Here is a 13900-nt window from a genome sequence, read left to right as displayed (position 1 = left end):
AGTTCAATAACGCTTCACAAGAAGAAGATGTAGAGCGTTGCTGGAAGATTCTGGAAGTCTCTTGTTTAGTACACGGAGGCATAAGACGAGAAGTGATTTCACCATATTTCACGGTATAAGGCGATTTATTAAAATAATGTTATTGCACGAGTCACGTGATTTTCGTCTTTGCTTGTTTTTCTACAAAATCCTGGCTTTTAGTAGCAAGCTTACACCTCGTGGCTTGACATTTAATTTCGCATGGTTTTGAAAATTCTATCGACACAGCAAAGGTCTAAAATCAATTGTTTTAAAGCGCTTGGTCAAGTTAATTCTTTGTGAATGTTATGGTGATTTTAATTTAGTTTAATTGCTTTCTAATAACCAGTACTGTTGATATTACGAGACTGAAAATATGGGCAAGGTTTAGATTAACTCTAACACTAATAATAGTCATGAATTAATTGTTGAACAGTCACAAGTGTCATTTTCTTCAGTGTATTTTTTAAATGTTTCTTTTGACCAGATTAACCTGTTTGAGGGCAACTATGGTGAAAGAGACTGGTTTTTATGATATGCTGGGTGTAAAGCCTAATGCTAGCTCTGAAGAGCTGAAAAAGGCCTATCGTAAACTGGCACTGAAATATCACCCAGATAAAAACCCAACAGAGGGAGAAAGGGTAAGTTTGTCTCTCTTTTTTGTATCATTAAGTTACTGTCTACATTATTCCATATTACAGTTTCTTGAGAAGATAGCTTTGCAGATTCTTCTGTACTGCTGTCAAATAAAGTGCCCCAAATAAACTACTATACAAATGTGTACCATACAAGGCCACATTTTATTTTACATTTCCTAAATGAAAATATTTTAAGCGCTTCTTGTGCCCAAATAAATAATGCTCTGTCTGTAATTATGATCTCTCTCTCTCTCTCTCTCTCTCTCTCTCTCTCTCTCTCTCTCTCTCTCTCTCTCTCTCTATCTATATATATATATATATATATATATTAGGGCTGTCAAACGATTAATCACGATAAATCGCATCCGAAATAAAAGTTTGTGTTAACATAATATATGTGTGTGTACTGTGTATAATTATGTTGTATATAAATGCACACATGTATATATTTAAAGCTGCTGTCTGTAGCTTTTTTGGGGTTAAAAATTACCCAAAATACATATTTGATAAAATACATAACCAGCCAGTGTTCAAAACTATCTGCTTGCCTTAGCTCGATGCAAAACGGTAAGCTTGTAATAATGTTTTTAATTTTAGTGGTACTGGTGGATTTCCGCGGGAGATTCAAGCATGTCTTTGCGTCATTACGTCACATCTGTACACATAAAGAAGGAGTCTCGGCTAGTATAAGCTATATTGCGTGTGAGGATGTTGGAGGTAGAGATTTATAGCCTTTTCTCACAGCACTTGATATAATTAAACTTATCAATTTGATGGCGGATCCAGAAAGGTTCAAACGACAATCATCATCAGTGACAACTAGAGACTCACCCGCTGTAAAATGCAAAAGACTTCGTTTGGACTTCGGAGTGGCTACAGAAAAAAAGAGACTGCAACCGGACCCATGCGAAAACAAGGATAATATCGGAAGGACAATACATGATGTAGTCACGCAATGCTTGCTGACGTTGTTAACATTAACAATTAGAGAACATAGTATAGCTACTTTGCACGGTTTTGCGTGAAATGATAACTTATAAGCAATTGTTAGATTTAATCAGCGCGATTTACTGCAATGTCAGAACCAGAACAAAAGTGAATGTTTCTTACTAGTTCAGATGACATTTCCCGGTGAAAATTCTTATGTTGGTCATACTTCCAAAAAGAATAATCTGTGATTCTGAATGACAATATCCACATCGGCGCGGTGACTGACAGCTGCACACTCTCCTCAAACACTGTGTTCATCCGCGCTGTGCCGTGTCGAGGGTGTTGAACTACAACCCACGTAAAGTTGATAATTCCGCGAATGACTGCAATTGCAGATTTCGAACAGAGATGGCGACAAAGAGGAAAAATGCCGGACTGCAGCTTTAAGAAAAAGATGTTATTTATATATAAAATGTTTATATTTATATAAAATATACATTATATATAGGCTACATTCAGTCTATATACAGTTTATACATGCAAATATTTCTTAAATAGAGGGTATGCGCATGACGTCACCGTCGGCCGGAGTGAATGCGGTCACGCCCACAAGTGGCAAAAAGACTGAGCGGCAGCATTTGTTTTCAGCGTGAATGCCGTGAAAATCACACAAAACACATCTAAAACGGGAAAGAGCTTTGCGATTGACTGTACAACTAGATTTGACCAGAAATCTGAGGTACTGTATATTTTTACAGACTGCAAAAAGCTACAGAACAGACTATATTCTGCATAATTGGATGTTTTTAAATAAACACTGACAAAAAACTATACAAGTTTTAGGGCTGGACGATATGATGATATACAGTATAACATTAATGTAAGTGATCACTCGGATTTAGACCTATCTATATTGTATTTATATAAAACGTTTACAGGCAAATTTTCTTCATTTATTTCCCCGGCGTCGATATCAGGCACATATAAATGTCAGGAAACACGATTCCGGGCTGCATGTCAATATCCATGGATCACTGGATCTTTGATAAGTTGTAAGGAACACTATATCGAGTCCAACTTTTAGTTTAAACTGATAATAGTTTGTTTTACTCGCGTTAACGCAGTTTCCCCTATTAACTCCAGTCACGCAGCAGCTCTTCTGCCACTCAGTCCCGCTGAGGGGGGCGTGTTCCGGCGGGGAAGTGACGTTAATGCATTCCCTCTATACACATGTATGTCATGCATGTACTTATACACAACACACACACACATATATTATGTAAACACAAACTTTTATTTCGGATGCGATTAATCGTTTGACAGCCCTTATATGTATATATGTATATATATATATTTACTTGGAAAAGATTTTGTCAATTGAATGTCAGTTCCCTTATATATGTGTGATTTTATAATTTGGAATCATATATATATATATATATATATATATATAGCAGTTGAGAGATCTTTGGGTGCTCTCAAAGCTTGAAACGTGAGTTTGGACTTTCACTATTCTCTGTCTTCAGTTCAAACAGATCTCCCAGGCATATGAGGTTTTGTCAGATGCCAAGAAGAGAGAAGTGTATGACAGAGGAGGTGAGAAGGCGATTAAGGAGGGAGGAAGTGGAGGCCCAAGTTTTGGCTCCCCCATGGACATTTTTGACTTGTTCTTTGGAGGTGGGGGACACATGCACAGGGAGAGGAGAGGTAAGTCATGTTTCTCTTTAGGCTACAAACTCCACAATTTGTGCGAAACCTGATCATCCAAGTTATTCCTTGGGTATCTTTTAAATTTTAGCGAATCCAAATCCGATTATGGTTATCGATTCCAATTCTTATCGATTCCCAGTTCTGATTCCAATATGGTAAATAAAATCAAACATTTAGATATCAAACATATTTATTCTGTGTCTTTTTGCAAAACATTCTGTTGCAGCTGAATACCTTGAACAAAAATCAGCAGCCTAAAGAACAACTAACTAATAAACTAGACTAATATAAATTTTAAACATTATTAGAGACAAGTTTACAGTCTGTAATGCAATAAGAACAAATAAGCAATTTAGCAATAGCACAAATAAGTACAACTGAACAAAGTTCAGTAATTGAAATCAAATGTAAAATAACACGGCATAGTTTTTTATATAAATTATAGATGAATCCATATTAAAGTTACAAAAGTTATTCAATCACGATCAGTGATTTTCTTTTTAGCAGTTATAACACAGACAGCAGCAGGAACATTAGGCTGCTGTCACTTTAAGACAATGCACGAATGCAATATACTGATACAGTTACATATGCTTTTTCTTTCTCAACTGTTAACGTTCACTAGAGACATATCCGACTTTGTTTACGAGGATATTTTTACATAATTTTGTGTGTATTTCTCCGTTCAAGCGCAAGAAGACGCGATAAAGTTTTAATTCAGTATTCGAATGCCGAATTTAGTTCTCTTTCGTGTCTTTGGCTTGAATGGTTTGAAAATTACATTGACATGCACACACAGGAATCGATAAGTGGAATCAATTTTAATTTTATAACAAGTATCCGATTCCAGAATTGGAATCGATTTTCAATTTACAACTCTAGTTATTAGTAACCTAAAATAGTACAGAATAAATATTTCTTATCTTGTTCTCTTCTTTGTTTTAGTTTACATTTACATTTGTTTACATTTTAAAAATCATAAAACATCCAGGTTTGAATTTAATTTTTTCACAAAAAAATGTCTACACTTCTAGATGAGATCAAATGTTCTAATAGGCTCACATAAATACTTTGCACTTGGAGTAATCTACAAATTAGCCAGCCAAAGTCTTTTAGAGATCTTTTGTTGTTCCTGACACAGGAAAGAATGTGGTGCATCAGTTGACAGTGTCTTTGGAGGACCTTTATAATGGAGCCACCAGGAAACTTGCTGTCCAGAAGAACCTAATCTGTGACAAGTGCGAAGGTAATAATGAGTTTTATGAGAATAATGTTATTATTCCAGTCTTTAGTGTCACATGATGTTTTCAATATCATAATTACAGTTGAAAACGGTTGTGCTGCTTAATATTTTTGTGGAAACTGATACTTTTTTCATGATTCTTTTATGAATAGAAAGTTCAAGAGAGCAGCATTATTAGATATAGAACATAGATATATACATTTTTAACAATATAAAGGTGTTTACTGTCACTTAGATCAATTTAATGCATCCTTTCTAAATAAAAGTATTCTTTTATTTTATTTTATTTTAAATGATCTGACTTCAAACTTTTGAATGCTAGTGTATTGTATTACAATTATACTGCCTTGTTTTTTCTGGTAGTATTTTAATAGTTGGATTTTCTTTTTGAATAGTTTTTTACTGGATGTTTTACTACAGGTCGTGGAGGCCGTAAAGGAGTAATAGAAGTGTGTCCATTGTGCCGTGGGGTCGGTGTCCAGGTCAGACTTCATCACTTAGCACCTGGCATGGTACAGCAGATATCAACAGTCTGCACCGGCTGCCAGGGGCAAGGTCAGCGACTTGGTCACCGCGACCGCTGCAAAACATGTGCTGGTCGCAAGATACTACGACAGAAGAAGATTCTGGAGGTGCACATTGATAAAGGTAATAATTAGGGCTGTCAAAAATAACACGTTAAGTATCCTCGTAAGCACAATCTTAAATGAGTTAAAAAGTCTTAAATGAACATATAGAGTTGTGAGAACATAGGATGTGTGTCAGATCCGCGTCATGTGCATCAGGTCTTAAAGTGACAGCAGCCTAATAAACCTGCTGCTGTGATTTCTGTCATTAATGTTAATCAAAGAACAAAAGACAAAGAGGAAATCAATGACTGCTCTTGACTGAATCACTTTTGTAGCTTTAATAAGGATTAATCTATATTCAATTAATAATTTATGCAGTGAAGACTGCTGTGTTTGAATCTGAACCAGTCCACCTGGACCAGTAGAAAAAACCTTTGTGTTGAGCCCTGATATATTGAAGGGCACAGCTAAATGTGACAGTGAAGATTGTTTTAAGTCCACTTAAAATAAGGTGCTTTTAATTTTACTGTAATGTTGAATGGCTATAATTAATGGCTAAAATTGGAAAAAATAATTTGTGTAATAGAGACATCAATGATACTGTCCTTCATTCATAGTACTTAGTAAAATATGTAATTAAACACATATTTAAGATATACTGTCTTTATGTTGTTTCTACATTATTTTGGAGATTCATTGTGAAAGTATTACAAAATAAAAATATATTTAAAACTGTAATGTTAGGTTCGCAATTAATTGCAGAAAAATGTGTGATTAGTTAAAAAAATGTTATCGATTGACTGCACTATAAAATAATAGGAAGCAATAAGAAAAGCACAGTTCACTCCAAAACACTTGTTTTCTCAGGGTTTCCGCGGGGTCATAAAAAGTCATAAAACGTCTTAAATTTAATAATAAGAATTTTAGGCCATAAAAACGTCCGGTTTTTCCATACAAGGTCATAAATTACATTTAGCCACGTCTTAAATTGATATGCTCATTCATTCATTATCGCGATATAATGTTTTCTCTATAAAACGATATCAAGAGTTCGATAAATGTTAGATCATGTTTATGTGCCAAAAGCGGAACGAAACTCATTTGAACCGCGCGCGCCTCACGGAGCGTTTATCCGCTCGGCTCAAAGTCCAAACGGCAGCGTACTAGCGCGATCAAGCTCACTAGAGCAGACGCGTTCTTTTACGGTCTATGGTTAACTTTGATCAGTCTCGATCACGAGATCCAGTGAGAAGCACTTGAATTCAGCGAAGAACACAAATGTCTCAGTGATTTAAACCAGTTTAAAGGCAGATGAAACAGCGCTGACGAACAGGAGAAACACTGTGCGCAACTATACAGTCAGAAAGCTTTTCCATCTACACATTTACATCCTTTACCATGGTTTTACTGTAACGTTAGCCTAGTAATATTAACTGCACCATGAAATGTGGGATACATATTGAATTGTATTATATTATTAATGTAGACAATGTATTAAAGGACTAATGGAATATAATTACAGTATTTATGTATTTAGGCTATAGCCTACTGTTTTTCATACATTTCATAAAGATACGTGCCATCAAAGTCAGGCAACACAAACCTGTTTCAAGACTTGAAACAATATCCCCCATTAGCACATGCAGAAACTAAGAAATTAATTTTGAAATAAAGATATTATTTTTGTTAAGGAAAAAATACAAATGTTTGAATGTTCTACCTCAGATTTGTGAAATGTTCACCTGTTTGGCAAGTGTTTGTCATGATATGTTTTGACAATAAAGAGTAGTTTAAAACCACAATTAACGCTCTGGTTTCTATCAAATGATATGCATTTTGTGGGGTTGTGTGCAACACCACGTGATTACAGAGCCGTAAAACTAAAAGTTAAAACTAACTTTCAGTTGGGAACAAAAATCTGCCTTCAAAGTTCAAAGAAATAAAGAATTGACATTTATCGTCATAATTATCGATATTGACTGATATATTATCGTGATAAGTGTTGTGTTGTTCCTGTGTTATTGATACTTAGGAAAAGGGAGCCTTCAGTTTGTTACTCTTAAGAAAATGGAACCTTTAAATAATTAAACTTATTACTTTTAATGAAAGTCAATAAAAAAAAGACTTTTGAAAGGAAGTTATTTTTCGTAATTCGAGTAGGTCATAAATTTAAATCATATTGGTCATAAAAAGGTCTTAAAAGGTCTTAAATTTGACTGACTAAACCCTGCAGAAACCCTGCTTCTGCAGCCGGTTGCTTTTGTTTATGCTTAATTATGTGTTATTGCAGGTATGAAAGATGGACAGAAAATAGTGTTCCATGGAGAGGGGGACCAGGAACCAGGCCTTGAACCTGGAGACATCATCATTGTCTTAGATCAGAAAGCCCACTTGGTTTTCACCAGGTAAAATCACTCTGTGCCTTATGTAATCGGTTTTGTTTTTTATTTTATGGCAAATAATTCTGGTAATAAAGTTTAATGTTACTACTGATTATTTTCAGAGGCATGTCATTGATTGTAGTATCCTGTAGAGGGCAGCACAATATTGGTGACATGCTTCCTCTGTGTTTTGTATATGATGCAGCCTTTTACAGTAGAGAAGGTAAATGAGGGAGTGAACATGTAGATATTATGTGTTAAGCATAAAAATGTATATACTTAACATTTCTCTTCTCAGACAAAGAGAGGACCTTGTCATGAACATGGAGGTGCAGTTGGTAGAGTCATTATGCGGTTTTCAAAAACCCATTAAGACAATGGATAACAGAACTCTACTCATCACATCCCATCCAGGTAAACCATCCTGCATACATATTCCAGCATTACATTCAGGTTTCCATATCATCAGCACTATTGTGAGTCAGTGCTGCTGGTTAGGGGTTGAACCGATTAGTCGACCTTAATTCAATGCCGTGACGCTTTAAGCTTGATGTCGACTAGTCGTGTTGATCATGTGAGAGTGACACTATGATTGATATGAACATGGCCACGTTGCAGACGACAACAGATGACGAGCCCAGAGCGTCATTGCCGCAAGAAAGCAGCAGTGGTACATCAAGTGTGTGGAAATACTTCACTAACTTAACACTAGATATTGTTGAAAACAAAAGTAAAAGCATGACGCACACTCATTGTGTTTTACCGGGAAATGAGAGTTCAGTCTCTTTATTAAAATTATTAAAACATTTTGTTCATTTTTTTTTTAAACATTCATGATTTATCTCTAATTCACCCGCAATTAATTGGAATATTATTTTGTATTACTTGGATCTGCGCATCACTAACGCGCAGATGTGAATTTATAGCTTTTTTTTCCTTTTCTTTTTTCTTTTCATCCTATATGATGATGTAACACCTGGCTGTTCACACCTGGCCACTTCATGTGTTTCTGTGATCTGATAGCTGTCCAATCGTGAAAAGACCAGGGACCTGTATCATGATGGTAGTTGAACAAACTCAGGGTGTTACAGGATTAGTTTCGAGTTGACAAAACCAAACCAATCCAACCAGGCTTTGTTAGTACCATGATGCTGATCATCAACTTTCTATCAACTCAGGCTTTGATCCATAGTTTAGGTGTGAAATCAGTAGCGAACAGCCAATCGCATGCTGAGAAAGAGTGAAACTGCGATTCATTTCTCGTGAGAGAAGCAGCGCGATTCACTTCTCTCTTCTGCAGAATTTTATGAGATTGAAAAATATTAAGAATTTAAATAAATTTACACAGCAAGAAGAAAATAGTTGTCTATGAAACAACAACTAAAAGAAAAAGTCTTGTTATATCAATGCAAGTAAAAGTTGTGAAGTTAGTTTATACATTTGATAAAGGTTTAGAGAGAATTGAACATTTAACCTCACATGTAGTCATTTTATAGCTTTATCTATTGATTCTAAAGCGTATTTATTTTACCTTTTATATATTTATTTCTTTAAACTGTGTGTAATAATAATAGATAAACTAAAATTGTACTTGTGTGATCGATAAATAATATCTTAATCAGCGTTACTAAAAGCCAGACGATTTCGTCTTTAAAAATCATTTGCTATGTAGTGACCTTTAATTTGGAGTAGAAACAGGTGGAGTGACTTCATCGCATCAGACATATGTCACTTTGCTCACAGCTGATTGGTCCAAGTTCGGTTTGCAACCTCTTACCTGGAACATAACCTGCCCCGGGCCAATTTAGCCGTGGAGAGGTAGTTACTATTACTATGGCGATGAACACTGCTAAAAGCCAAACCACTTTTATGGTGCCTAAAACCCAGGGTTGGCGCAAACTAAACTGAAACATACCTGGCTTGCCACCTAAACCGGCTTCATGGTATAGGCCCCCGGTGTAAATGCCCTCCGAAACGCATTCGAGACGGGTTTAAATCCGATCGCTCAAACCACTTCAGGAGGAGGTCTGGGCCGCCCGTATTCCAGACAAAACTTGTCAAGTGTAAATGCATTGGTTGTTGAAACCACATATGTAAATTGGACTCCTTCCAACAATGCTAAAAATAAATGTGTGAGAGCGTGTTATAGGCTATATGTCATGTTATAGTCATTATATGACAAAGCTATGGCAACACGCATCACCGCAGCTGAGCATCTATTCATCAAGCCAACGTGCACTATCGCAAATCAAAGTGAAAGTCGCAGACGCTTAACACACAATCATCTTCATTAAAAGTAAAGAAACAGAATGATCTTGCCAGGGCTGTTGCCACTCTTATTGCGCCACTCTTACTCCGTTAAATCTGCATATAGCGCGGGGTTTGAAGATCGGTTTTATATCCGTATTGCGAAAACACATTTATAAGACTAGGTGTAAATGGAATCGTTTTGATAAATCAGATAGCTATCCGATCTGAGAAAATGCATGAAGTGGCCAGGTGTAAACAGCCCCATTATGAGCTGTCTGTCAGCATCTGTATTTATGCTAATAAATTGCAAATTGTGGCATGTTGCAAAGCAGTCCCATCTCTTTCATTTTTATGAATGACATCAGCGACTAGTCGACTCGACTTTGATGTCATTACAGTCGACTTCAAAAAATCTAAAGTCGTTCAACCCCTAGTGCTGGTGGACCAGTGAGGGATGGCATATACTGCAGCATGATGGTGGCTGATGGAAGTTTCTGTCTCAAACCTGTAGCCATATACACTCTTAGTGATGCTCTAGCTCAGGGAGGATCCCAGGGCTAATAGTATGTCACCTTGGCAGATGGCGTAACATATGGTCACTTTTGCTATTGCCTTCTCCAGGGTTTCTAATAGGCATCCTTAGTGTCTTGTTGACCTTGTATATTACCAGACATCCAACTTGTGCAGTGCTCAAGCTAGTCTACCTTGTTTTGGATTAACTGGTTCTGATATCAATCTTTCCCAATTCATTCCTGAGCCATTTGGAGAGTAAAAACTACCAACTGGAAGCTTGGCTAGTTGTTAAATTAATCTTAATAGCAGAGTAGATATAACTGTTATATAAACTATAGATGTGTAAAGCAAATGTATTGTCTTTCTTTGTTGCATTAATAGGAGAGCTGATTAGACCTGGAGATAAGAAATGTGTTCTGAATGAGGGGATGCCTCTGCACCGTCGGCCATTTGAGAAAGGGAAGCTCATCATTCTTTTCAATGTGAGTACCGATTATTGAATATGTTCACAAATTCCTAAAACTTGCATACATACATGCATACAATGTATATGTAAGGTAGTGGTCTCAACGGGGGCGGTACCGAACAACGGAAAGTTGGAATGCAAGATTTTTGAAAGGGGGTGTTCAGGTGTTCATGGTCTTGTTCACGAGTTTACACCAAAGATCCAGGCAAGACAAGATTAATCATGTAATTACTTGCAAAATAATTGCCTACAACATTCTAAAATCTGCTAGTTTAATGCGACATGTAAGCTATGTATCGTTTCTTTTGCAACGACTCTTATCATTTTTCCAGTCATAGTCATAGACCAGCGCTCAAGCGCTGACAAGAATCAGCATTCACATGCTCAAATGTGTTTCATGCTGACAACAATCCAGTGGTGGCTAGAATCACACAGCGGAGGAATGGAAATTTACCAAGCAGCCATTGAAAAAGTTTTGATTTAAGAACCACTTATATATTTTCAATAAATCATGTTCCCGTTCACGAATTTTTAAGTGAATTAAACTAAATTCCATTAAGTAAAACTTTTACATTTTTAGGCATTAACTAATGTTTTCTTTGTTCACCAAGTAATTTACTGGTCAGGCATTATTGTTAACTCGCAAGACTGTAAGGAGAAAAAGACAATTTGATGGATAATTTAAATATATTCTGTAATCACATTTTGGTAATGTATTTATTCCGCCGTCACATCTGAGCGCGAAACCCTGCTTGAATAGTTTCAAGATAGTTAAAAATAATTAATAATACAATAATAATGTAATTGTTCATATGTGTTTATTCTTGTTTGAAGATTTAATTTTTTTTACTGATTATGAACACAAATTAATCATGACAAACCAAATTAATTGTAATTGTATTAAATATACCATTGATGAAAACAAGCTGATACCAAGGTATTTTAGGCCTATCTTGAGCCCATTTTATAACTACTTTGAGTGGCATGGGAGAGAGTCGGAAGTTCATGTGTTGCCCCTATGAGTTTATAATAGCATATTCTAACAAGATGTTCAAATGGATAAAGACAAAAAACTGCCTAAATGTTGGAATTATTAAACTATGTTTTAAACATGTGAATAAATATGTCTCATATGTCTATTTATTTTTAATATAGGCCTACTATTTTTTAATTTATTGTTCCATTTTATTTAACATTTTCACATTTAACATGAATATTCAAACATTTAACATAAAACAAGAATTGCACAACAATTTTAAATGTCTACTTATTTGTCCATTTTAAAATGATTTATTCATTTACATTTTTATGTTTTAATTAAATTGATTTGCTATTCCTTATTCATTCGGTTTATTAGGTGTCACAACAAATCCTCCATTCCTAGTCTTCCATACATAATAGCGTATCGCATATCTTGTTTTATTCACGTGCAAATTCGTTATTTCAAATGTAGGCGCGCGGCAAGGACGCTCATAATAGAAGCGACGTGATCGGTGGAAAACATCTCAACTTTTCAGAAGAAAACAAACTTTAGAAACCCCATAGAAAATCTCTGGTGGGATTTGAAGAAGGAGGTTACAGCATGCAAACCCAAGAATATTACTGAACTGGAGACCATTGCTCATGAGTAATGGGCTAAATTCCTCAGAAACGCTGTCAGAAGCTGGTGTCTGTTTGTACATCTCGTTTACAGCCGGTCATAACAGCAAAAGGGTGTTCTACCGAGTACTAAAGATGCTTGCCATGAAGGGGTTTAATAATTTTGAGGCTGCAGAAGTCTTTAAAAGTGGCATTTCCAGTTAAATTTGGGGAAACCACTTGAAATATTTGTGTGAGCTTTTTCAATTACTTTTGTTTGATTTGTTCATTGGGTAATTGCAATACTTTTCTTCTTAAGGTTGTCTTCCCTGAAGAGAACTTCCTCCCATTAAACAAACTGAAGGAGTTAGAAAGGTATCTACCTGAAAAACAGGCAAATATTGAGCCTGACGGCATGGATGATGACCTCTATATCTATGCTGACCTTGAAGACTGTGATCCGACCCATGAACGCAGTCATTACCATATAGAAGAGGAAGAGTTTCACCCTTCTGGAGGAGTGCAATGCCAAACCTCATAGAGATTCCTGTTCCCTTCCCTTCCACAACAAATGCCACCTCTGCTGGAACACACACACATACAAAAGGACCAAGAGGAAAATTTCATTACCTCTCATCTAGTTCTGTGCCTAAAATAAGACCTCTGCTCTTAGTGCCAACCTCTTTTGTCATCTCCTCATCCCAAATTTTGTGCAAATAAATTTAGGGGATGTGTAAAATGAGTAGTGAGACGGTTACCATATAGTTTCAACTGAGGGGAGAGTATGGAAATTTGTGTAGCAATTACGAAAATAGAAGGGGCATTCGGATTTGAAGTTGATCGTGCCATAATCCCAGTAATTCCATCTCTAAAATCTATTTACCTTGAAAATCAAACTTTCGTCATCATTTTGAGAAAACATTTCAAGCTTTGTGTTTTGTTTATTGCCAATTGTGGATTACATGCAGACCATTTGACCTTGGTGTTGTTGGACATTTGCTATGTGCCGGTTTATTGCTAAATGTTTTTCTAGAACTTTATGAACTAATTAGAGGGGTCTAATATACAAGTTAAAAATACATTTGAAATCATTACTACACTGACTTTTTTTATCATAACTTAACCACCAAGGATTTTTATGAAAATAACTAATGTTGCATTTGTTAATTCAAATCCTGTTTAGAAGCTTATCTAAACAAACAAACAAAAAAATGCATTAATTGAATGGCACAACAAAATACTAAATATACCAATCTGGTTTTGAAGGCGTTTTTGCAGCCGGCCGACCTCTGCAGAAAACATAAATTCAGTCTTAAGAGCACCTGGAAAGAATAATGAAACTTTTACTTAATCATCTGTTAATTCTACATTTCAAGGACATTTTTGGATATTGCAAATGCACTTTTATCCCTTATGTTATTTTTATGTTTGCCGCAGATAAGTCTTATATTTTGTGATTTTATTATCTGTATTGACTGAAGAATAATTGTAAAATGTGGAATTTTAATTACGACCAATAACTTAGCCATTTGTAGTTCTATTTATAAAAATGTCACAATGTTATTCATTTAGTCATTTGTATTTTTTGGGGTGGGGGAGGAGAA

General features: G+C 35.7%; 1 protein-coding gene across 1 annotated transcript; it reads left to right on the top strand.

Moving 5' to 3' along the window:
- On the top strand, positions 1–13092 carry dnaja1 (DnaJ heat shock protein family (Hsp40) member A1). Its single transcript, XM_056250495.1, has 9 exons — positions 1–113; positions 506–659; positions 3113–3293; positions 4438–4542; positions 4960–5187; positions 7399–7513; positions 7788–7903; positions 10634–10734; positions 12616–13092. Exons 2-9 carry the CDS (start codon positions 528–530, stop codon positions 12835–12837), a joined length of 1200 nt encoding a protein of 399 aa, XP_056106470.1. The 5' UTR covers positions 1–113; positions 506–527; the 3' UTR covers positions 12838–13092.
- Positions 13093–13900: the final 808 nt, after the last annotated feature.

The sequence above is a fragment of the Rhinichthys klamathensis genome, unplaced genomic scaffold (genome assembly GCF_029890125.1).
Source record: "Rhinichthys klamathensis goyatoka isolate OS25496 unplaced genomic scaffold, OSU_Roscu_1.1 h1tg000069l_1, whole genome shotgun sequence".
NCBI lineage: Eukaryota > Metazoa > Chordata > Actinopteri > Cypriniformes > Leuciscidae > Rhinichthys > Rhinichthys klamathensis.
This window is presented reverse-complemented; position numbering and strand designations above follow the sequence as displayed.

Excerpts from the sequence above, each read along its gene's own strand:
- dnaja1 (XM_056250495.1), top strand. The coding sequence starts at position 528 with ATGGTGAAAGAGACTGGTTTTTATGATATGCTGGGTGTAAAGCCTAAT. Across the intron at positions 4,543-4,959 it reads AATCTGTGACAAGTGCGAAG|GTCGTGGAGGCCGTAAAGGA; the intron begins GTAATAATGAGT and ends GTTTTACTACAG. Across the intron at positions 10,735-12,615 it reads AGCTCATCATTCTTTTCAAT|GTTGTCTTCCCTGAAGAGAA; the intron begins GTGAGTACCGAT and ends TTTCTTCTTAAG.